The following is a 25,794-nucleotide window of genomic DNA, read 5'->3' on the forward strand; positions in this document are numbered from 1 at the left end:
GACAGTCGCACAGTTGCAGGACATACGGATTTTATTTGTAAATTAAAGCTCTGTTAGAATATCTACATTCAAATTAAAGGGAATATTTTGGTGAAATTGAGCAGTTTATAAATAGTGTGACAATAAATCATGGTTTTTATTCTGGAGTGATTCTAATAAATCACACAGGTGATACAGAGGAGACTGTACTGTATGCGGAGCAGTGAGTGATCTTAACGCGATATTTCCTCTTCGACAGAAGAACCCGACCCGGAAGTAATACCCGCGGTCCGTGGCGTGTGTTGAGCGGCTATTTTCGTCCCTGATATGTTGGATTTGAAGTTTCCGGGTCGAGATCTGTTACTGTATCTTTCCTCACATCAAAGCCAGTGAGCTGCTTTCATGACGGGGTTCTGCTACAAGGTAAGACCCCCCCCACCCACCCTTGTCCCTGTTGATTCCTGTGGGTGTGTCACTGTCAAGGTCTCCGGTCATGTCCTCTACTGCTCTGCATCTTCTGATCCTCACAACATCTGCTGCAGGTTCCTGTTCAGTGATATCATGTGCATCCACCTTACATCTGTATATATATATCTTCATTTACGTAGCACTTCTGAAAGCAATGACAAGGCAAAATACGTAAAAAATAACATAAATACAAATAAAAACACAAGTCATGAAAGAGTTGTTGAAAGAATAACAACACAAACTACCAGCTACTGACTCAGCCTGCTGTATTTCCCATATTGGGTCATTTATCGTATATATCATAATATAACAATTTGTAAGGGACCATTCTCCTCAACTTGTACATTTTGTTGCCAGTATTTTTTATGTAATGGAATAAATCAACAGTCCCACTTTAGTGTTGCTACTTTAACCTAAAAAGTAAATAACGTAGAACACTAGATACATCTGAATAAATTCAAATAAAATGATCCCTTGTGTTATTGAACTTAAACGTGTGAAAACAGATAATACATTAAGATTTTTTTGTCTTCTGCACACCTGAATATCTCAATGTTTTACCGTAAAACGAAAGTGTATGGTTAATTGACTTGGTGTGGTGAATGACTCCTGTGTGCAGTGTTGACGGGTGTCTGAGGTCGTGGAGACATGGTGGGCTTCGACCCCGGGGCTAAGGGGGCAGCTCACCCCCCCGAGGAGGCAGCTCTGGCCGGGTCGGCCGCTGGGATGGTGACCCGAGCGATCATCAGCCCGTTGGACGTCCTTAAAATCAGGTTTCAGGTAACGGATGTAGCTGAGTGCTTTGTTTGGGAGGCAGATAATCAACTGCTGTAGGAAGAGAGGAGTGCAGGTCATCATCCCCTGTGACCAGATCTCTATAAGAATGATATTTCATGTTAATAGATTACGTTAGATGATGAAACAGGTTTTCTTAAATCGTAATTAGTGGTGGTTGTGCTCCAAACTTCTAAATCACACATGTACGAGTAAAATGTAAGTGCAGCTCAGAACTTTGAAGAAGAAAAGGCAACACTGTTTAATATATCTGATCTTCACGTATGGAAATCAGTTATTGTTTGCTCTAAGTGTCTAAACTTAGCTTGTGAATACAGATCAAAAGCTGTGTTGAAAATAAGGGCAGTCAGATATGTTGCTAATGGTGTATTTATTTTGACTGTATAGTCAAAGTTGAGGTTTACGCGGACATATCAGCTTTGTATTAAAACCTTCAGAAAGGTCTCGTGTTGTGTTGACGATCCTGTGCGTTGATCCGTGTTTCTCTCCTCCACCAGCTGCAGATTGAGAGTGGGTCGTCCGAGAGTTCGAAGGGGAAGTACTGGGGATTGTTTCAGGCGTCGCGCTGTATCCACTCGGAGGAGGGTCTCTCTGCCTTCTGGAAGGGCCACGTCCCGGCACAGATCCTCTCCATCTGCTTCGGGGCTGTGCAGGTAGAGCCTGTCGACTGCACGCTCACACAAAACCATCCTATTAACTTCATCGCATATATTCATGCATCTGTGTCTGCGTGCTTTGCAGTTCGCCAGCTTTGAGCTCCTGACTGAGGCGGTCCACAAGTCCACGGCGTATGACAGCCAAACAGCAGGCGTTCACTTTGTGTGTGGCGGCCTGGCGGCCTGCTCGGCCACAGTGGTCTGCCAACCCCTGGACATACTGCGCACACGCCTTGCAGCTCAGGGAGAACCCAAGGTGGGACCAGTTCTACTGTAGCTGTCAGGAAGTATCCATGATTGTAGTCAAGATTTTATTAGGGCAACAAAAAGTCATTGTTTTTATTGTTATTGATATATTTTTTATTGAAAATCACATCCAATTAGGATCCAATTAGGATGTGATTTTATTTAAAAAGAAAACAATTGTCCCTCTGTTTGTTTCAATGGAAAACTGCCCAACTGAATTGCAATAAAGTTTGTTTTAAAGGAGACCTATAACAATCATGTTCAGGTTTATTATTTTAATTTGGGTTATTACCTGAGTTTACATGCTCTAATGTTCATTCGATCAATTTCACATCAAATTGCTGCAACTCCTCTTTTCAGCCTCTGTCTGAAACACTCGGTTTTAGCTCCTGTCTCTTAAATGTTGCCTCACCTTGTGAGAGCTGCAAATAACTGGGATGGTTGTGACAGTGGATTGTGCTCAGTCACCTGCTCAGTCCTTCTTAGCAAAAGTTTAAAGTTAAACAGACAAATGATTTTTAACTGGTTAACCCATGGATCTATTTCCTGCTGCTGTGATATCTGGATTGTCTTGTCAGGTTTACAGGAACATGCGACACGCCGTGTCTACAATGTGTCGCTCAGAGGGAGTTCTGACTTTTTACCGCGGCCTGTCTCCAACCCTCATGGCAGTGTTTCCTTACGCCGGGCTGCAGTTCTTCTTCTACAACGTCTTTAAAAATGTCTTGGCTCCGCCGGCCAAATCTGGGAACTCTGGAGGTCAGTGGAGCTCCGACTTCTACGTCCTGCACATTAGAGCCCACACGTCCAGCGTCTACAGCTGCAGGTGCCGTGACTTATTCATGTTTTCTTTTCCAGGGAGCCTGACGAGTCTGGTCAGCGGCAGCGGAGCCGGAATGATCAGCAAAGCCATCACGTACCCGTTTGACCTCTTCAAGAAGAGGCTGCAGGTGGGGGGCTTCGAAGCAGCCAGGCTTCACTTTGGACAGGTGAGCTCTTCTACCTCATGTTGCACACGTTTCAACATGTTTCAAGTTCACATTCTACACATATATTCATATTATTTAATTTAATATTCCCCCCGCTTCAACTGTTGGTTAACTGCTGCTTCTTTTTGCTTTGCTATGTTATATGTTATACGTTATATGTTATATGTTATATGTTATATGTTATATGTTATATGTTTATGTTATATGGTATGTTATTTTCATTTTGTAATGCCCTTGCCAGACAGGTCAAAAGATCACAGGTCCCACTTACTACGTACTTACTACATATATATTCATATTTTTTGTTTTAATTTAATATTCCCCACTCCACCCGGTAAACATCTGCTTCATTTTAATATTTTTCTGCTTCACTTTAATATTTTAATATGTTATACGTTATATGTTATATGTTATATGTTATATGTTATATGTTATATGTTATATGGTATGTCAAATTTTTTTTTTATTTTTTTTTTTATTTTTGTAAAGCCCGTCTACTGTGTAGATGCTGCCTGCATACATGATGCCTGCCATGTCCCAAGAATTTCACTGCTCCAATGACGCTATGTGTCTCACGTGCAGGTGCGGAGCTACAGAGGCCTGGTGGACTGCATGGTGCAAATAGCCAAAGAGGAGGGCGTGCGCGGCTTCTTTAAAGGCCTCTCGCCGAGCCTCGTGAAGGCCGCGCTCTCCACAGGCTTCACCTTTTTTTGGTATGAATTGTTCCTCAATGTCATGCGTGACCTCAGGCGGAGGCGGAGAACGGACGACCTCACCAAAGACCTCTAGGAAAGAGGATCAAGTTGAAAATCTAACGAGGACAGAATCACGCACATCGCTGACGCACTTCCTGTTTGCCTTGCTCTTTGCACTGAGATATATCTGGGTCGATGTTTGGTGATGGTTTTATTGTGTTTACATGTAAGAACGCTGTGACCTCATCTTACCTTTTTATGTGCTGTCACTGCACCTTGTGTTGTACAAGCTTTGGATTTTCCTTTTTTCTAAATGTATATATAAATATTTTATTCTGGGGTCTTTTAAGGTTTATGGATGCTTGTTCTGAACCGAGCCGCAACTTTTTCCATCGCTAACGCTGACTTCTCTCATTAAACTGGGGGAAGAGTATCCAGCAAAACATGCTTTGGGCTCGTGTGCGGGCAAAGCATTGAATATTCATGTGTTGTGGTGTATTCTCTTGAGTATAGGCCAAATGTTTTTTTAAAAAAGGGATTGGGTTTGTGTCCAACACTAACCATAAGGTCATTCTTTTTAAAATAAAGGTTTAAAGTTTGAAAAAAGTCCATTGAGAAGCGGCTGCGTGAATGTTCATGTTTTTCCCTGATTTTATTCCTTTATTCTTTATTACTCTTATTCTTAATTCCATTCATATAAGCGCTATCAACAAAGATCTCTTACACAGGTATGGATACAACAGTGTTTCATTTAATTCAATTCACTAAATACAAAATCCATCAACAGTATGACTAATAATGAATAAAACAGTAAAACAACATAGAAACTACACGAACCAGTCTGAGAACTCAGTTAAAACACAACACAACAAGTATGATAGCCGAGAAAACAAAGAAAACACTTCACAAATATTTAAAAGCATCTTCCCCAGTCAAAATCATGCTGTTACATACAGAAATGTAATTTACAGTTATTTATTAAATATATAAACACTTGCAGAAGAAGACAGACTTCGGATGATAGTCCTGTCCTTTAAAATACACGTTTCATAGCAGCATCACTAGATATGAAGCACGGACACTTTACTGGGTATTTACTGTTCGTACTGTTCTATATACACAAGAATACACAATCACCTCACACCTGACTGTGGAAATCGTAACACTCAACTGATACAGTGGCCCCAACAAAACGTCCCCACCACATAAACAGATGTCAAACCACACGTTCCGGTGACCAGAGCCGGAGACTCCAATCGTAATGTGTCAAGTTTATGTACAATGACCGAATCTCGACGTATTCAGGAATGTACGCTACACTCGATCTGACTAATTGAAGTCCACACTGTCTGATTCATAGCGCTGGCTGTTTTCTGGAGGAGTGGGGGGGGAGAATGTGGAGACTCCCAGCTGCTTTGACTCTCAATAGGACGCACTACACCTTACGACCTCTTGGGCCTTTCTGCTGCAGTGACCAGGCCGCCTGTCGGGACCTGTGCAGCCTAAGAGCTGTTGGCTTTGCTGTAACACCAGGACGGTGAAAAGTTCTGCTTGTTGTGGGATGTGCTGGGTAGGCATCCTCCACTGATCCACAGGTCAAGGGGCATTCTAGGTCACCGCTCTCATTCTGGCTGGGGACTGGAGTTCCAGGAGAAGAAGTTGGGCAGTTTGAAGATTGAATCCCTGCGCCCCGGGTCGGGCAGGGTCAGGGTCTCCGGGGCGGACTTCTTCCTGGGGCGGTCCTTGGGCACCGACAGGAACTCGGGGGCCTCGGTGGTGAGGGGGGTGGACGGGGCGCTGTTGTGGGCGCTGCGGGCGCAGGACGCCAGGGGGGTCTCAGAGATGGAGATGGCGGGGGGGAAGGAGCCGATCTTGAGGTTGGTGGCCTCCTGTGTGGCGCGCTCATACTCTCTCACCTCCTCCATGGTCATGTCTGAGGGGATGGAAGAGTTACAGACTTAGAAAAAGAGAAGTTACACTAAAATCTAATCGAATTCATGGGAAGAGAAGTGCTTGGTGTGTGACGATGTAAAAATACTCGAGAAAACTGAAAAGAGTTGATGAAATGGATGGTGGCTTTGATTATACTTAATAAAACAGTTCAGTTATTGCTCTGTCAGTAAGTAATATGTAAAGTATGTCTTTAAAGGGACTTATATTAGCTTATAAAAATGATTTCTTTTAAAATATTTGGATTTAATTTCATGGAAACAACAGCAGTAATGGTCATATTCACTCTGACTTTACATTAGTCTGAGTTCAAATCTACATGAATCCAGAGACTGGAAAGATCTGATCTATTGAGATGAGATGATTCATACTGAGCGCTTCAACTGTCCTTTGCACATCTGAATGGCTGCTTCTGCCTCCTTCTCAATCCTCAATGAGATTTCCTGATACAATAAAGGTTATGTGTACATTCAGGGCTTTGCCACAAGCTTTAAACTGACACCTTGAGCTTTGGGAGTTACAGAAGGAACAATGGTTCATGAGCACTGCCATTGTGTTCACTTAGAAGACACTTACTGATCCACTCATCCACCCAGGCAAACGCCTGCCTGTGTCCTAACAGCAGGACATCTCGAATCACCTGAGAAGAGTTCGACAAAAAACAGGAAAGAGAAGAAAGGGAAGCATGAGAGGTCAGAACACGGAGGAGGAAAAGCAGAGAGAGACAGATGCAGGAAGGAAAGAGGATGTGACTCAGAATTCAGTTAACTCTGAAGGCCATAAATATTCTCATTTAAGTTCTAAATGTTTCTGTTCACCCCTGGAGGACTGTGATTAATATGACTCACTTGTGGTGTTACCACGTGAGTAATGGCTCTGCCTTTTGCATGTGTGGGCCAGGAGAGGACAGGGACAGCCCCCCCCAAGGGACAGACGCTGCAGAGGGCTAGGTGAAATGGATTTAGGAAATAGGGGATAAACTCTGGAGCCGAGGTAAGGAGAGCAGGTGCAAAGCAATCTGCGGAGTGTGAACAGGGCAGATTTTCACGAAGGCTCACTTGGTTCATGATCAGCAGATCTTGAATCACGTGGACTCGGAGCAGAAAATAAAAATGCCTTAGGCACTGACAGACATGAGGTGAAAAGTTTGGCTGAGGAAGCAGAGAGTATCAACACGTTGCCATCACTAAACAATAAAAACACACATTTATCCTGACCTTGTGTACAAACTGCTCCACACGCGTTTGCAGGCCCCAGACCTCAAACTTCACTGTGACCAGTTTGTAGGAGCACATGATGGGGTCCTGCGAGTCGATCCATCCTTCCTGCAGGACGCCTCGGCTCGTGTTCTTCGATTTGAAGTGACGCAGGTCCTACGCCACGTTGAGAAAAACAAGTCTTTTGTCATTATTTCTCACAAGCTCATATAGCATAGCGTCACCTCGATACATTATGAGCCTCATGCGGAGGGCAGCTAGCTGGCACAGTGGGGGCCCCTAATCACAAACCTTGCATGCATTAATCACCGCTCCCCATACACTAATTATAATGTAGTGCTCATTTGTCTTGGGGTCATGTGTCTGTCTGAATGTGACGGAGTGTGTGGGAGAGATACACAGCTCTCTCCATCCCTGTTGGCCGGGGGCCTGATGGGGCCTGTTGCAGTTGACTGCACATGAAATGGTAAATGGTCTGTATTTTATTTTTTACCTGAAGTTTCAGGCAGACAAAGAGTGAAAAAAGATGAAGGGACACTTGGTCCGTTTTACACACATCTGTAATGAATATGTGCATATGTGAATTTAAAATGTAACAGGCAGCTTTTGAGTGATCATTAAGATTTTAAGTTTCCTTTACAAAATACAACAAATGATGCAGAAGAATGACATCCGAGTGAGTTCTGGTTAAATGACAGGCCAGTGACAAACCCTGCAAAGCCCCAAAAAGAGTTTAATAACAACATTTTAATAAAATGGTACCCAAAGAACGCATTCCTCCGCCTAATGAAACCACATTGAAATTCACAAAATCTGATAAACGCATTAATATGAGTCCCTTAAATATACCGGATTTTCCCCCCACATAATTCATCTAATAATGAAAAACAAACCTGGCACATTTATGGAACTGATATCTATGAGTGTGTACAATTTAATGCACCTTCATTGTATATACAGGGACAGTTGGGCCTTGATGATGGTGTTTAATCTACTAGATGTCTTAACCTTTGCCTTAACGTTTTGGGGAATTTATTCTCTCTCTTGCGAACACATCATACTTACCTATGATCTCTGAGGAGCAGCTTTAAGGGGCCCTGAAACGCTTCCTTGTTTGTTATTTATCCACTGTCTTATTTAAAATGGATGATATCCCCAGTAATAACGGTGGTCGATTCCCGTTTGACACCGGACCCTGTTGTGCAGTGAGGTCTGACTCTAGATCCATTTACCTTTAAATCAGATTATATATTTAAATCAGCCGTGTGACATCCACTTTTAGCTGCGGACAGCATCTCTGAGCTATTCTTAGCAGCGAGTCGATAAAAGCAGAAGACCATAAAGCTCGGAGGGAGGCGTGTGCATGCATGTGTGTTTGTGTGTGTGTGTAAGTTGTGTGTGTGTATATGTGTGTAAGAAGGGGTGTCAATAATGAAACACCACTGCAGTGCTGTCATGACCTCTCTTGATTATTAATAGCTCTGCTTTTTGTGACCACCACATCTTGATCGACAGGCCTGCACCACACACACACACACACACACACAAACACAAATGTCACATCAGACCAACACACAACACAGCTAATGTCCATCACCTCCCCCACACATAAACATGAACATCCCTCCCTTCCATCACGCAGAGAAGGCAGATGACCAGCTGTCACTGCACAGGGAAGATAAAACACAATTCTGCACATCGCTTTGGTTAATTTGTTGCCCTCCCTCCCTGCAGCTTCTTCTTCTCTCCATCCCCAGTCCTGTCTTCCTTCTCCTTCCTTCTCCTTCCCACCTTCCTCCTTCCCTCCCACGTGTGCACTCATTCACTCTCCTGCACGCTGGGTTGCTGAGGTCGGTGACTTGCTCTGCCCCACCTCTGACTCCTTGTAGTGGCGCTCAGGGATCTCATCGTAGGCGATGTCCACGAAACACGTCTCCGTCTCCTCTTCTCTGGGCTCGCTGTTAAATATCTGAGGAGGAGGGAAAGGTTTGAGGTGTGAGCGAGGACATCTGAATCACAAATGCACTCTACGGGTTGACAAATGCTGGCGGAGGATGTGCTGACGTCGCACAGGAAAGCAGAGGTTAGGAGAGGTTTTGACCATGTGTTCATTTCCTTGCTGGCTTTAGAAGAAGAGAGCGCTGATGACATGATGAGCACCTTCCTTCCTCACTAAACTGTGAGGATGGATGTGACTCACACAGTCAGTGACACACCATGTGGTCAGTGATTTCTTCCTGCGTGACTCACACTGGAACAACAGAGCGGTACCTGCTTCTTTCAGGACACCTTCACCGCCACTGAGTCACTGAGCGTCGATCGTACTTGCTTGAATATAAACTTCAAACTTTTTTACACAGGTTGCAGCAGAAGAGAGAGAGAGGAAAGGGCCTTGAGAGGGATGACGATGGAGATGAGAAGACTAAAGGGAGGAAAGAGAATAACTGTACAAATGGTGAAGGCAATGGGGGGGTGGTGTAAATTTGAGAGAAGGAGAAAACACTTGTTAAGACCAGTCCCAAATGTGAGATCACGGCCATCTGTGGATCTGTTTGCAACGCCTCCGACCCGCCACTGGGAGGCGCTGCGTCCTCTTGTCTTCAGCTCCAGTGTGGATCCAAGCAGAGTTGCATAACCTTTCCTCTGCTGCCTCTATGTGTTAAGTGGCACTGGGGAAGAGGTGGTGGTGGTGGGGGTGCAAGTTCTTCTAACACTTATTAATTGAATTTTTTTTTATGTTATGTTCAATTCCCTTTTTTTTCTCCTTTTATTGAAACCTGTCAGCGCTGTACCTGTCTTCTGTGGCAAGAATGTCCCCCCCCCACCTGTGAGGCCAATGGCGTTCAGTAACTGAACTCTGACACGGCTGTGTGATGTCTTGCTGCTAATTGGGCTGAAGTCACAGGATCAGGGGTGAAGTGATTCTGATGCCGAACAATCGCTGATTCCCTTTGTATCCTTCAGTTCTGATTCAGAGGCTTTGAGGCGAGAGGATTGTGATCGTGGAAAAGACTGAGGGATACGGAGAGATGGAGTGAGGTGTGCAACAGGGCACTAAGAGAGACACAGGCTAGTTGGTGACAGTGAATAGAGCGAACCTGGAATCTGCTGAGCGACACGCGCACCGAACCACACGACACTCTGAGCTCGACTCACGTTATCATTGTTGCCTTTGTTGTCCTCGTACTTGCTTTCTATGTGGATGGAGAACTTGGGCAGGAAGGAACACTGCAGGGGGGGAAGAAAGAAGATGAGACAGTAAGAAATCGATATTCATCCATTAGATATATCGTTTATCTTTTTAAGGGGCGCGGTTGGGGGGGTACATCCTGGAGAAGTTGCTAGTCTATCACAGGACTGACATACACACACACACACACGTTCTCACCTGCAGGCAGTTTTAAGTGGCCAATCAATGTTCAGAGTGTGGGAGGAAGACGAGGTAACCAGAGGACACAGGCACGCGGAGAACATAGAATGTCCTTGGCCGAGCTGTGGTTTGAACCCAAACATTCTTTTTAACTGTACCACCGTGCCACCCTCGGGCTCAGGAGGTGGAGAACATTTACTTAAGTACATTTCTCATGTATCAGTGCTACTGTACTATTTTTATATACTGTCTAACAATAACATTACCATCATATCATCAGTACTATTACCATCATCTTGCCACTGCACCTTATCTACCTATTTATCTTGTGTTTCTGTTTCTATTCTTTCTACCTCAATATTTTTTATTTTATTCTATTGTATTGTATTTTATTGTATTCAAATATACCGGCTGCTATGACGACTTAATTTCCCTTCGGGGATGAATAAAGTAATCTATCTATCTATCTATCTATCTATCTATCTATCTATCTATCTATCTATCTATCTATCTATCTATCTATCTATCTATCTATCTATCTACCTATCTACCTATCTACCTATCTATCTATCTATCTATCTATCTATCTATCTATCTATCTATCTATCTATCTATCTATCTATCTATCTATCTATCTATCTATCTATCTATCTATCTATCTATCTATCTATCTATCTATCTATCTATCTATCTATCTATCTATCTATCTACTCCAACTACTTCATCTAGCAAAGCATTGCGTTATTTGTTCACACTATATTTTTTTTAATATTTTAAAATCAAATCAATAATGAGAAGGGAATGGAGATATGGACGGTGATAACCTTGTCTCATGATAACAGCCCAGTTTAATGTAGGGTTGGACCAGATCACATCACACAGGTGTCAAGAGGATGAGATGATTTAGGAAAAAAGGGGAAAAACGTGAAAGTAAATCACTCTCTCACTGTGGAGATTTACAACTGCTCTTATTTTTCATGAGCAGCACACACACACACACACACACACACACACACACACACACACACACACACACACACACACACGCACACGCACACGCACACTATCTATGTTGCCTTAGGGCATGTTGACTGCCTTTTGATCATCTCTTAAATACAGCAGTTTAATTATTATAAAACCAAAGAGCAGAATTACTGGTTACATAAACTGTTTTTGTATGAACCTGTGTGTGTTTATGTGTGTGTGTGTTTATGTGTGTGTGTGTGTGTTTACGTGTGTGTGTGTTTACGTGTGCAGCACAGCAGGACAGAGACAACACAATGGATCAATCTTGCCCTCCACCACAGGAAGGAATGAGCTATAAGGTGTGATGCTGCGGAGCCCATGGTGAATACATAGGTTTTGTGTGTGTGTGTGTGTGTATGAAAGGGTGTGTACTACTGTGCACAGTGAAGTAATCAGTGCTGCCTGAGATTACTGGCCTAGTGAGTCTCAGAAGAAAAAGTCAGTGTGTGTGTGTGTGTGTGTGTCATGAGGAAATGATGGCACAAGAACCCTGAACACAGACTATAAACACTTGTTTAACTTACAAGTGGACCTTTTCTTATGAGAGGGCTCTAATTAAAATTATACCCTGAGCTGCTTTGCAAACCTACAGCGCATTTACCCAGGGAAGTCGTACAGATTTTCAGCAGCACTCGAGTTCCTGACGTTGTTAAGTCAGGAACAAAAAGTTATTCGTTCACTTGCACATGAGCTGCCATGACCTTCCTCTAATATCCAGATGTTCCATGTATGTGTGGAGTCTCAGGGGAAGAGATCGGCCTTCTGCTGATGTCCTGTGCGACTCATGGTGTTCATGGTGCCTTAGCTGGACATGCTAATGTCCATCTGCCCCAGAGCAAATCATTAGTGCTTTTCTTAGCGACAGTCAATGGAATCGTTTTTTACCTCTAAGAGCTGTGGGGTTTGTTAATGTCTTCAATGGGAAATTTGCCAGATGAGTTGGTATTGACAGGTGGATCGATGCAGCAGGGACGGAGACGTATCAGCGAGGAGGAGATCTGGGCCTGAAGGTGAAGCTCTTACATGTACGTCTACATTTCGACCTTTAGCATCGTGAAGGAGATCCTTAATAAACGATTTTCTTTTCATCAATAAATGAATGGATCCTTTCAGCTCTAACGTCATCAGCCAAATGGATGGTGCAACCAAAGTGAGTTGATCAGGATTCTGATCAGAACCTTCCTGCGGAGGTAGTCCAGCTATATCAAACTGTGAGATGACACCGGAGCCAGGACATACTGGAGGGATTAGACTCTCCTCCTGGCTCAGGAGCAACTGGATCGTCCCCAGGAGGAGCTGGAGCTGTGCCTGCATGAGAACATCTGCTGTCATCTTGACTTAGACTCAACAGTTTATTACCGTCTCCACAGGACCCTTTTAAAAAGACTTTTCAGTTTCACTTAGTGTGAATTTACTTTTTGGATTTTATTTTAGAGTAAGCTGTGTTATTCTCATTTTTCATGATCACTCACAATATAAAATATAATCAAATTCAAAGCAAAAAAACTAAAGAAGGTAAAAATAAGCAATAGTTTGGAATTGAAAGGTTCTATGTATAGATTGTGTATAAACGACGTGACTGCTCGCAAAAGTGAATCAAGAGCACCTTGTCTGCCACCTGGTGGCTGACTGCAGTATAGGTCATAAATCTACGCAGATGTGCAAGATGGCAGCGAACGTACCTTTGATATTTTGGCTTCATTTTTGGAAAGTGTGAGGAAGAGGAGAAACATCTTCCTATACAGTCTGTGCTCTATGTCACACAATTTTGACTGATGTGTTTCTTATGCGTTTAAAATATGAGATGGTGATAACAACGTATCATTGCAATGGAAAATGTTAAAACATTATTTCTAAGACACACACACAGTTATATATTCTGTTCTCACGACAATGTGTGACCATCTGTGACGTGTGAGAATCAACATGTGGCACCATTCAAAGGTCAGCCGGCTACTATGGATGCTGCACCAAGACATTTACATGTAACAGTTTTAAGTGACCATAAATTCTGGGACTTTGGAGATAAAGGTTGTTATTAGAGAGCGCTCACCACACATCTACATGCACACCTTTAACCCTCACCACATTTTACATGTCAGCTGTCAGATCCCAACGTGTGATGTGTGTGTGTGATCGTGCATGCGCGTGTTCACATCAAAACTACTCACCGTGTACTCTGACAATATTCCCAGCAGAGGCCATCATTATAGCAGACAGGAATAGGAGGTATGTTGGCGGGAGGGAGGGAGGGGGGGGGAGGGGGAGAACAAAGGATTGAAACGGTGTGAGAGAGACAAGAAGAGAATAGAGCAGAAAAAAATCATTTAGTTCAAAATGGAAAAGGACCATTAAGCCTCAGTAATAACACGTTTCAATCCAACGGAGGCCACATGCTTTTGTCACAGAGGCTGTAAATACCGGAGTGAAACTGCTCATGTGGTGGTTTTGTATCTCATTGTCAAGCTCAACATGACAGTGAGGCCATGTAGCGTCTGCGGAATGTTGATAGCTAAAAACCTGTCGGAATTTAGTGGCATTTAAAGCAGTTCCTTCTCTGTTAAAGGTGTATTCGCACTGTTTGAGTTGTTTGAGTGACGGAGCTTTAAACGAGAGCAACACACAGTAAAAAGCAATCGTCCACCAAGGCCAAACAGTCCTAATAGAAAAATATAGAAAAAACGGTTTCTGGCCCTGGCTTGTTTCTTCCAGTAGCACCTGTGCACACGTATTTCCCTTGGCAAACAATCATGGTGGTTCTTCCATAATTTCCTGCAGAATGTTTCATTTTAACTTACAGTCTTCCTTCAGGAGCCATGTGGAATCTCTACGCTCCCTTCTTAATAACTTTGACGGTCGCAGAAATCTTTTGCCTCTGTCCCTGATGCGCTAAATACATTCCAAGTAAAACAAATTGGAGACAACCAGATTTAATGACGCGGTGCAGCTACAGGAACCACAAGCATGAACGGGGCTTAAATCTGTGCACCCACACGAAAAGGAAATGTGTTCTTCCGTGGCCCCATCCCTCCGCCAAGGTTGGTGGAAATCTGTTCAGTAGCTTTTTTTTTTTCTTATAATGCTGCTGATGAATTAACCAACAAACAGACACAGATGAAGACATCTCTTCCTTGGCAGAGGTGATTTAACACATTATAAACTTTTGACACTAAGGATGTTACAAAAGATGAATAGTGCACAACAATGCAAATCAGACGATGTTATGCAGTCACGGCAGCCATTCAACTGATCCTCCATAAAGCAGCAGCAGCAAAGTAATGATGCAAACTCTTGAGAAACTACACAAAAACTAGAATCCAAAAGCACATTCATGATTAATGTACACGATTTGTAAATTTGTGTTCAGATCCAGCCTATAATACACTTATTATTTTTCAGTTAAACCTGGCTCTCCTCTCTCTCCATCCCTTCCAGCATCCCTCTTGACCTCCGTCTCTCCAACCCCTCCTACCCTCTAGCTCATGGTACAGAACATTGCTTTCATATCCCTTTGCCCTCACAACGATCCCATATAATGGCTGCCAGGAGGTGAACCATGTTTGTAAAGAGCTGCAGGAAATGGAAGTATGTTCTCTTTTTGTACAAATAGGCAGTAGGACATATTATCGCAGAGAGAGAGAGAGAGAGAGAGAGAGAGAGAGACATTCTTATTATGAGATACAGAAGTTTTCTGCAACACCAGTGCTTGTTTTTGTTACATAATATAATGTACTGTAGACAGTTGGACAGATGTGCATGTTAAGACGTGCCACTGGAGGAAATGGTTAAACCCTTACCTGTTATGGTGTAAGGGTAATAGTTCCAGGCCTTCTCTGTGACGTAGAAAATCTTAGGGACGACTGCTCTGGCCCAACTGGGCAGTTTGCTGGAACATAAGGAAAAAAAGAGTGGACGGGAGAAAAGGAAAATCACTGATGAGATAAATACATGTAGATTTCTTCTGTACAATCACAGTTGCCCTCCACTCTTTCTTTTGCTCCATCACCCAGAGCAGGAAACGATAATCCTCCAGCTGTGTGCCGCCCGATGGAAGACGTACAGGGCAGCCATGATGGCCTCTGGGGAAGTTAATTACACTGATTACACCCCACCCTCCTCCCTAAAGTGGACCAGAGGTTGCACCGTGATCGGTCTACGAAGGACAGGGAGGGCGGGAAATACACAGAACTAGCTATTACTCAGCACAAATGGATTCTACATGCCGACAGCTGCAGCTAAACACCTTATTGGGTGTCCTATTAAAGAGGTGAAGGATTACTGAGAGAGGGCCTGGTTTGGCTGGAGGGATAAAATGCCACAGGTGAATACAGCAGATTTCCATCTCAAACCTTTTGACTCTTTTAAGGACGGAACAAAGTGCTGATTGACAGAAGATGTTGAGAGAGGGTTGAAAATCTGCTGGTTAAAAATGAAAAAAAACATCATAATAGGACACAAAGCCATAAATAAACTGTACCAAATTCCACAGGATAATTAATTTTTAATCCAACCGCTGATTATTTTTACTCACGCATTATTCTGTCTCGAGAAGTGGTAATTGAATGTGGGGATTACACTGGTTTGTAAATGACTGTCTATATGGGCCACTGGGAAATATCTCCAATGTCCTGTCACTCAACCAGAGGAGTGTCCAGACACAGCAGACTGTCCTCACACTGCCTTGAATACACACACACACACACACACAGGCAACACACACACACACACACACACACACACACACACGGGCAGACTGCAGCTCTAAGATGGGAACAGGTGGTTTGTGGGTGGGGAGACGCAGGCGTGGCGTCCGACAGTGACTGCTCAAATTAACCATCACTTACACTGACCTCATCTCCCTCTGCCCACGCACACACAGTAACACTCAGATATCCAAGCCAATGCACTCACACACACACACACACACACACCACACATATCACACAAAGACACACACACACACACAAACACTCACACTCACTCAAACCCTCTTCTCCTCTCCTCCGAGTTTGTCAGCTACTCTTCTCTTTTCCCAAAGGCCCACTTACTTGTCACTTCTGACCACAAAACCTCACCCTCTCTGCCTCTCACTTTGTGTCTCCTCTTTACACCTCTACATCTCATTGTCTGACTTTTGGGAGTGAGGACTTAGCTGCATCAAAAAGAGGAGATGGAAATGCTGCAAATTTAATGAAGGAAAACAAAAACAAATGTATGAAATTACCTTCATTAACCCATTTCTTTTTACCTTTAAAGATGCAAAAGTGGAGAAAATGGTGATCACTATTATTGTAATGACTGACAGGGTACAGAACCTTTATATTATAAAAGGTTACACCTAAAATGGCTGATTAAGATATTTAATAGTTTCATATGATTTTCATAACAAGATGCATTACTATAATTTCAGGTGGTTTCTCTTTTGTGCTGCTGTTAAGTGTAAAGACACTCGGGTGCAATGCAGTCTGCACTTTTCTCATGAAGTCAAGTGCAGGTCTCTGCTTGCAGCTCAGAGCCCTCGAAGGAAATCAATAATTTCAAATTACATTACTTTGATTGGAGCTGGCCATATTGAAGGGTTTATGCTCCTGCCGACTGTTCGGTTGTGGATTTATTGGACTTATTGGAGCAGGTGATGATAGGCATACAGTGTAAGACTGGCCAAGAGCTAAATGAATTACTGCTGTAGATGTAAGCCCTGAAGTGATTAATGCACCAACAACTACCTAGATTTAAAATTAAAAAAAAATTCAGACCAGGAACAAGAGCCGGAGACTTTTAAAGCCTGCATGATAATATAGGTTCCTGATGATGTTTATGTACAGTATACAGATACACTCAGTGTCTGTTTTATAAGGTACACCTGCACTATTATATACCCTGCTCTACAACTGCTCTGCTCCATGGTGCTCCAGGTGTTATCCAGGTGATTTCCAGGTGTTATCCAGGTGTTATCCAGGTGTTATACATGTGTTATACATGTGTTATCCAGGTGTACCTATGATAAAGTGGTCACTGAATGGAAAAATCTCTGATGTTATCTTGCAGACTACTATTCAATAGATATAATAAGGGAAATCAATGAGGAGTTGAGCCAGGAAACAGTTACCTAAAAAATTCATCATATAATTTAAATCGAGTCAATTAGGAAGCGGAACGTACACAATTTTGTTTTACGCTGCACAGAAAAACGTTTTCTTTGTGTGATTAAGGGTTCAGAGCATTCAGAGGAAATTCATTCTGAGAGTGAGGAGATCACACTTCAGACTGATTCAATTTAACATACATAACAGAACAATCAAATATATCATTTCACACTCAAGTTTAACAAAGCACAGGATCAGCTACCGCAGCAGCTGGAAAAGAGAGTTGGACAGAGATGAAAAGAGCCACTTAACCCTTTCTTATCCCTGAAACACAACAGCAATGCTCATGGTGCAGCTTTGATTTGGTCCTATTACATAAAATATTAAGGACTGCTTCCTGGTGTTGAAACAAACGCATCATTAGACAACTAACCAATGGCTAATCTTTGTGTTTACATCAATGATTGCTGTGCTGAGTGGCAGCCATGCAGTGAAAACCTGTCATTGTGATAAACGTTGACCTGCGATGAAATGATGAGGCTTTCTGCTGAGAAATGAACAAAAGTAGATAAAAAGATCTGAAATTTAGTAGATGGAAAGTTTACAGAATGATTTGACTTTGACGATTCTGTGGTGACAGTCAAAGGCATGTTTCTCCTTTGGTGATCAATGGGAGCATTATACAAAAAAAACTAATGTATGCATCATGGAAATTGTGTATTTGAACATGTGGTTGATGGGAAGAGGAAAACACTCACTTGTTGAGGTAGATTCGTTTCTCTGTGAACTGGCCTGATCCGTGCTCGGGGTCTTCATACGGCTCGTTCTGGACCACCTCCACCCCCTCGCCACGTTCGCTCTGCTCATGACTGTGTTTGCTGATCATATACAGCTGGCCGATCCGGTACTAAGAGACGGACAGGAAACAAAACAAAAGGAGAAAATAGAGAAGCCTGAGATCAAATCTATTCTTTATTAAGTCTAGCGGGATGATCAAGGCAGATGAGAGAAGACATATTAACATCGCCATGGCAACAAACGGTGCGGATCTCTGGTACAGCTCCGATGAGACTGCTCTGAATGGAAAGAAAATGTTCTCGCCTTAAGTCCAACAGTTGACGCAACGGTATAATTTTATAGTTGCCGTAAAAATAAACGCAGAAAGATCGCAGGATTACCGCCCGGGGACATATGGTCGTGACACCTGGGGACGGTCTCCATAGCGGAAGAAAGCTGGGGGGATTAGGAGCTGTCTGCAGCAGGGTGACATAGATCTCCTATCGGGTCAGGACCAAGCAGCACAACACAAGCAACAGCAGCATCAGGGGACAGTTGGGTGACACATCTGTCAATAGCCACAATCTTTCATTCATCACTGGCTGACCCACTTGGCCCGACGACAAGGTCCCTCTTGGGCGCTTGGCAGACAGGAGGGGGGTGTCGCCTCGTAACTATTTTCCATACATTTGGAATACGACAAACACTGGAGTGAGAACGCTCCCGGACGGAGATTTCCGACTGCTTGTGGGCCTATTTCCGACCTGAGGAAATCGATATGCCCCCACACAAACACACACACACACACACACACACACACACACACACACACACACACACACACACACACACACACACACACACACACACACACACACACACACACACACACAGCTATGTTAAGCTAATGGAAAAAAAGATGAGGACTGCCGGGTGGGATGTTGACTTCAGTCCCCGCATTCATCCACAAAAAGCAAGGAATGGAAAGAAGAGAAACTTGATAGTGCAGTGGAAAAAAAATAAAAAATAGGTGTGCACCAGTAAACAAGCTCAGGTTGTAACTTGTATGACAATGCCAGATTTTTCCATCTGCCGACCATGAGAGAAAAAAGCAAAGGGCAGCCATAAAGTATTCCCAGCAGGAATGTTGATGGCGGTGTTTTCTGACTGAACAGCTGTTGGAGTCCGGGCATGATTTTTCTGCTGCAGTGACACAGGCCACGCGTAACACAGGAGGAACCTGTCGCCAGTCACACTCAAATTTACAGCAGAAACAATCAGTAGATCCATCCATCAATGGAGCAAAACGGCCATTCTCTGGTTCCAGCTCCTCAAATGTGAGAATTAGTTGTTTACATTTTATTTTGGTGCTTTTTCTGGAGTGACTTTGAAAGTGAAAGGTTTTGTATTGTTGAAAACAGGAGGTTTAAGACGTGCCCTTGTGTAAAGGATGCTGTCATGGTCATTTTCATTGTTTCCTGATGATTTACAGACATTATCAGTTAATAAAGGCAGTTATCGTCAATCACAAATTTTATGGATATTTTCGGGAGTTTGACTTTCACGTCTGAAGAACGCAGAAGGGGATTGTCCTAGTCAGACGTGTTCTCAACAACTGGAAAATGTTGGAAACATTCAGGCTAGAGAAGCTGCCTGGTTGGAGCATGTAGAAGGTATTACATATAAATTCTCCTGTGTTCCTACAGGATATTGACACCGTTGCCTTCTTATCGCCAAAAGCTTTCAAATCTTGCGGGACCTCTTTTTTATCCTGAGATATATGGAATCTTGGACATTTCCAGGACATTTTACAAAAGGTTATCAGAAAATCTTGGGAGCAACTCATTCATCAGTGGTCTCCCATGCAGTCTCTTCTTTAAAACGTAGTGACCCTGTGAACACAGCAAACGTTTAGCTGCCAAGAAAATCCTTCCCTTCAGCAATTGACAAATATGAACTTTAGCAAAACGGAGACTGAAGGTAAGGTATTGAATTCATCTGTGAATACAAGAGACGGAGAGTGGACTTCATGACATTCAGACTGCTAATAGAAGGATTAAGTTATTGAACAAATCATAATTATATTTAAAGAGAGTCCTGTTTGTGCAGAAAGAACCAAACAGACGATGGGACGAGACAGTGGAACAGCACACATAAATCTCCCTGCTGCATGAAAAGCATCAAGTTGGAGTTCGAGTTGAGAGGAGCTCCGAGCGCCACTCTGATCACGCTGATGGCTGCAGCTACAGTGTATTACCATAAAGCGCCATCTTTCCCCTCTCTCCCTCGGCTCATTCAGGGATCAGACATATTGTGTAAACTGAACTAAAATGTCAGCCATTGTGCTTATCTTCCTCCGACGCTCCATTGTGCTCAGCAACCCTCACTGCGGCCTCCCCGAGAGCTGTGGTCGATGAATGACTGTCTGCTCTCATTGGTGCCTTTGGAAATCTGGCTCTAATGACTCGGAGGGAGAAGTGGCTATCGCTCGGGTGTGAGTAGCCATGAATAATCTGTTATTGTCTTTCACTCTCACAGCAGTGCTGCCATTGGGCAAGAACATGCCGGCTTGACGACATCGTGAAAACTGTATTGTAATTATCGCTCTATACATTTCTCTTCCACCTGCCATGCATTATGTGTCTTCATTCCATCTCCACTTCCCCCCCTGTCATTCCATCTGTCTCCTTTGTGAACTCCTTCTCTCCTTCTTCTCACTCAGCTCAATCACCTTGAACTGAAATGTTTCTAAGAACCTATGAATAATGAGGAAAATAAAACACTGACATCACAATATCAGGTAAACACATTAAAATGTCCAAATAACAATACATGCTGTTTGCAACTGATATGAAACCGAGTCACCAATGCTCAATATAGAATTATATAAAATACAATGTAAAGATGAAAGCATGGAGCCTTATCTCTCCTCTGTCCCTCTGTTCTAACACAACAGCAGGTGGTTGGGAGCTGTGGCCATTGTGTTACAGCCAAGGAGTGTGTAAGTGTGAGCGTACAATAAGAATCCTGAGACACACACACACACACACACACACACACACACACACACACACACACACACACACACACACACACACACACACACACACAGACACACTTCAGACAACACCAGACACATTGCCAAGATGTAATTAAAATTCAACACAGACAGAGTAATTACTGCTTTGAGCGCTCAGTATTCATTGATAACTGACTGTGCTCTGGTTGAGATAGCTACGTTTTGATGTCCATTTCAGACTGTGTTAGGTGTGTGTGTGTGTGTGTGTGTGTGTGTGTGTGTGTGTGAAGAGAAGGAATGATATTTATCAGCATAGACAGGCAGACTGTCTTTATCTAACCCAGTACTGACACCAAGGAGATCAATAAAGTCTCACATTATTAAAATGATTGGCCCAGTTAATACAGCAATCATTGTATAGTCATATTATATATATGTATAATAATTGTAATAGTGTTTTCCTAACTGAACACCATCATTTAGTATATAATTTATTATTGTTTTTAATTTCATCTACCCATCTGGAGGATGAATTGTTTTAATATCAGAGGGCAGACACAGTTAGAAACATCCTGCCTCTCGTAGCAGATGCACACAAATAGTCGCCACAGGAAAAAATGTAATTGGAGACAAATTTACCAAACAATATGCTAGAAAATATGTTCCAGAACTTGGACTGTAATTATGTTAATATTTGGAATGAATAACATGGCACTGGCCAAGGATTCGTGCAACATTTACTCTTTTGTCCAGCTGGACAAACGGGAAAAAATGCTAAATGTGATTTCTGTTTTACTTTGTGAATTGTGCCCATGTCTTCGCAGATGTAAGTTGAGATAACAGCAGCCATTATCTCCGTCCGTCTTCATGATACTCTGCCATATGTTGTGCTGCAGGCGAAATCCTCCTCCAACATCTGAATCTGGGGTTTGTTTTGAGCACATAACTGTTCATTCGTGGCTGTAGACTCTCTCTGTACTGTCTGACATGATTCTTATGTGGGTGGTGAAAGAGGCTGGCGGTGAATCTGTTGTGGCGACTGGTCTGAAACATTATTTTGCAAAGTTTATTTTTCTAACCTGTATCAGAACTAAAGCACATCCTCTTTGTTTTGTCTTCCTGTTCAAGATTACCACGATCGATGGCTGTGTCCCAATTCAGCGGTCGTGTCCTTCGAAAGCTACATTTAAAGACAGGCGTGACCAGGGGCTGTCCCTTTCCGAAGGGTCCTCTGAATGTCATCCGAGAGCGACGGAGGCTCCAAAAGGAGGAGAAAATTCTTGGCAAACCTATCCTAGAATTCATTGCTGACTCCTGTCTAAGCTGAATACTTCCCTTCAACCAAACAGCAATTCCTAAATTCCTTCACCCAAGGTTGCCTCACACTCTAGAACTATAACTACTTTTCACAAGGACTAAAGAACACACGCACACAGGCACACACACACACACACACACACAAATACACGCACACACACACACACACACACACACACACACACACACACACACACACGCACACACACACAGCTCTGCTGGCTCAGCAGCAATGCAGTCAGAGAGAGAAGGAGTGAGTACAGTATGACTGCCTATATCTGCTCCATTTGTGCTGAGTCAGCAGAATGTGAAGGTGATTGTTAACTCTCCTGTAGTAGCTTGATAAATTCGCCCGGCAAGATGCCAAGGATGTCAGCCTGCGAGGTGAGGCGATGCGTCGCTGAAGCTCAACACTGCCACGCAAAAAATCCCCACTTCCTTTTCTTTTCTTTCATTCGGGTTCAAGAGAAATGGAAAGATAGTTTAAGGTCGGAGATAAAGATAATACAGTAATACAGTAGAGACAGATTCTACCCAAGAGGCTCAAAGTACAACCTTTCTGAATTGTAGTTGTTTGTTACCTGGGCTTTACTTCCACTAGAAAGTATTTGATTCGTAACTATATGGTTCCGTTTTTGAATTTGTTATGCAGCAGCTGTTTTGTAACACTGTTCTCAACATTTAATCTCATGGGTTATGTATAGATGTAATGAAATATATCCTTACTTTATTCAGTTGTTCCTCTGGTTGTACACAAAGAGAGGCGTAGGTGTGGCAGAGGAAGCATTTGCTTTGGTTTGAGATGCGAGCAGCAGTGAATATCGTACATAAGACCTTTACGATTTCTGCCTACACCTCAGTATATGGGACGTGAAGGGAACTTTAATTTGTATAATTAAAAATGGGTGAATTCTCAAACTCAATTTAGGGGCAACCACTAAAACGGATTGAAGCGGATCTCACTGCAGCCCCTGAGGTGCACAGAGATATTCTTGAGGCCACTTGCTGGGAGCAAAATTGCATGTTACATAAACTTAGTGAAAGACTTGTGGGGGTGTAACTTATTAATACTGATTGCTGGAGGTGGAGAGAACACTCCCCTGTCTTTCCGTTTTCCTGCACTCTTCCCTCTCCCACCCACCATCTCTGCAGTGTCTGAGGTCACTGAAGTAAAGATTACATAACTCAAGATCACTCACTACGGATCACTCCGCTATGCATCAGCTCTGCCCCCCCCCCCCCCCGCTGGGCTGCACACCACCGGGTGGTCTGCCGGAGTGATGTGCTTATAGTTATATGCACGCATGTAAGAGCAGAGGAAAAAGAGCAAGGAGAGAAGGGTGGGAGATGCTTCTACTGAGGTGGATGGTCCAACAGAAGGTAGAGAAGATGAACGGGAATGAGAGAGGTTAAAGAAGTGATGCTGAGGCTGCACGTTCAGGGAAACTGACAGACATTACATTAGAGGACGTGATTGAAGACTGCTGTCCATCTCTTTACCTTCAAACGACTATTATTCCTCTTCTCTTTCATTCTCTCCTTGAAGCAGGTGACCGTCCCCTTCAAACTTTTCTCGGTGGACTTTGCACACATTTTTCACATTTGGAAGGAAAGGATTCCCACATTTTAGCTTTCTAATGCTTCTAATGATGGTGCTTCACTCTAAGCACCATCACATCCATCTACATGCTAATCCAACTAAACCATATAGGCTGTATAACAAGATGGATAACATGACAGAACCCATAGAATCTCGATGGACACATGTGCTGCACGTGGAATATATTTTTCTCAAAGATGATGATGCTACCCATGTTCATGTTCTAATTGGTTATTTGATGCTATAAAAAGGGGTTGAAACGTCATCTAAGACTGAAGTACGATTGGACAAGTGAGTGTGTTGGTGTCAGTTCCGCGGCTCCATCCCAGAATTGCTACTGCGCAGACTTTAGCTTTGAATGCAAAAGATGGCAGCACTCCAATTCTGAATATTTGGTCACATTGTCTGGGCTGATGTTTTCCACTGCACACGTCTACAGTAAAGCTATAACAAGGAATAACCATGCCTGTCAGCAGCAGAGCAACACAACCTCAGAGCAGCTTTGTGAGATGCATCAGGCTCGGGTCGGGTTCGGACACACAAAACAGAATGCCTGATGGGTAAGAGTCGGGCTCGCACAGACAAATGTGGCCCAAGCCGCACGTTAGTGCACAATGTGTTCTCGACTGCAACCGAAGAAAGATTTATTCTTGTAGCAATTCACAATATCCACAACACTGCAAGTCTATCACATTCGTCAGCTGCACTTTTTCAAAGGAGTAAGCCTTGTGTCAGAAGCAGGTGTATTTCTTTTCACAGTCCTCATCCCCCCCCCCCCCCCATGTTACATAAGCCTTTTGTCCCCTCTGTGTTTTGGTACAACTAGAATTTCAGGTTGCTTGGGGAAAACCATCTCATTTATTATGCATAGAGCAAGCACAGTGTCGGTCTTACAGGCCTGCTGAGATCGACGGAGACGAGGGAAATATGAGCACAAAACAAGCAGAGCAAGAGAGGAAGAAGGCGAGAGAGGCCAGCAGTTCTACATTGGTTTGCTCTTGCATAAAGTATGAACTTCTTCATTGACTTGCTACCACCTCAATTGTCTCTGCCCTATAGACCAATGTAAGCTGATGGGAGAGGGCAAGGTGAAGGCCACCAAGCAGTCACCTGGCTAAACCACAGTATACACCTCAAACTCCTAAAGTGTTTTGTCGACTTTCACTTTTCTGTGAACTCTCCCTTTAAGTTGACGCCTCACAAGCGATGGCGTGAAGCTGTTACATCTTAAAATCTTCCTCCCTCCCCAGAGAGCAGGTGAGGGGGATGTGACAGGAAACGACTGGTCCTCTTAATGATTTATTTGTGGCAGAGTCTTAGCGTCATCGCAGCAATCTTTCTCTTGTAGGAGCTGTCATAAAGACAATAAAATAATTTCTGTTATATATTGTTGCATTTCACACACCTGAGACAAAGCGATTCTTGGTTGGGCAACGATAAATTTGTTAGATTGTGTGTTATTGTGTTTTATCGAAGCTCATCACTATGGAACAACACATGGAGGATTTTCTACAGAACTAAAGAGGTACAACCATGTGCTGTGATTTCCCACAACTACAGAACATGCAGCGCTGATCAGATTAGATCTGGAGTTTGTGCGTCAG

At 43.2% G+C, this 25,794-nt stretch overlaps 2 protein-coding genes across 2 annotated transcripts in view; one reads left to right on the top strand and one right to left on the bottom strand.

Moving 5' to 3' along the window:
- The first annotated feature begins 291 nt into the window (after positions 1 to 291).
- On the top strand, positions 292 to 4,392 carry LOC133023282 (mitochondrial thiamine pyrophosphate carrier-like). Its single transcript, XM_061090274.1, has 7 exons — positions 292 to 402; positions 1,067 to 1,227; positions 1,740 to 1,895; positions 1,984 to 2,154; positions 2,723 to 2,903; positions 3,003 to 3,133; positions 3,716 to 4,392. The coding sequence occupies exons 2-7, from the start codon at positions 1,096 to 1,098 to the stop codon at positions 3,920 to 3,922; spliced, it is 978 nt and encodes a 325-aa protein (XP_060946257.1). The 5' UTR covers positions 292 to 402; positions 1,067 to 1,095; the 3' UTR covers positions 3,923 to 4,392.
- Positions 4,393 to 5,450: 1,058 nt separating this feature from the next.
- The window catches only part of pitpnc1a (phosphatidylinositol transfer protein cytoplasmic 1a), a 32,433-nt gene continuing 12,089 nt past the window's right edge, over positions 5,451 to 25,794 (bottom strand). The window contains exons 2-9 of the mRNA XM_061090275.1: positions 18,236 to 18,384; positions 15,189 to 15,277; positions 13,563 to 13,570; positions 10,152 to 10,223; positions 8,869 to 8,964; positions 6,996 to 7,151; positions 6,355 to 6,418; positions 5,451 to 5,761 (exon numbers count right to left, since the gene is read on the bottom strand). Of these exons, the coding sequence (XP_060946258.1) occupies positions 5,451 to 5,761; positions 6,355 to 6,418; positions 6,996 to 7,151; positions 8,869 to 8,964; positions 10,152 to 10,223; positions 13,563 to 13,570; positions 15,189 to 15,277; positions 18,236 to 18,384 (945 nt within the window). The remainder of the gene's footprint in view (positions 5,762 to 6,354; positions 6,419 to 6,995; positions 7,152 to 8,868; positions 8,965 to 10,151; positions 10,224 to 13,562; positions 13,571 to 15,188; positions 15,278 to 18,235; positions 18,385 to 25,794) is intronic.

This window comes from Limanda limanda, chromosome 17 (assembly GCF_963576545.1).
Source record: "Limanda limanda chromosome 17, fLimLim1.1, whole genome shotgun sequence".
NCBI classification, from domain to species: Eukaryota; Metazoa; Chordata; class Actinopteri; order Pleuronectiformes; family Pleuronectidae; genus Limanda; species Limanda limanda.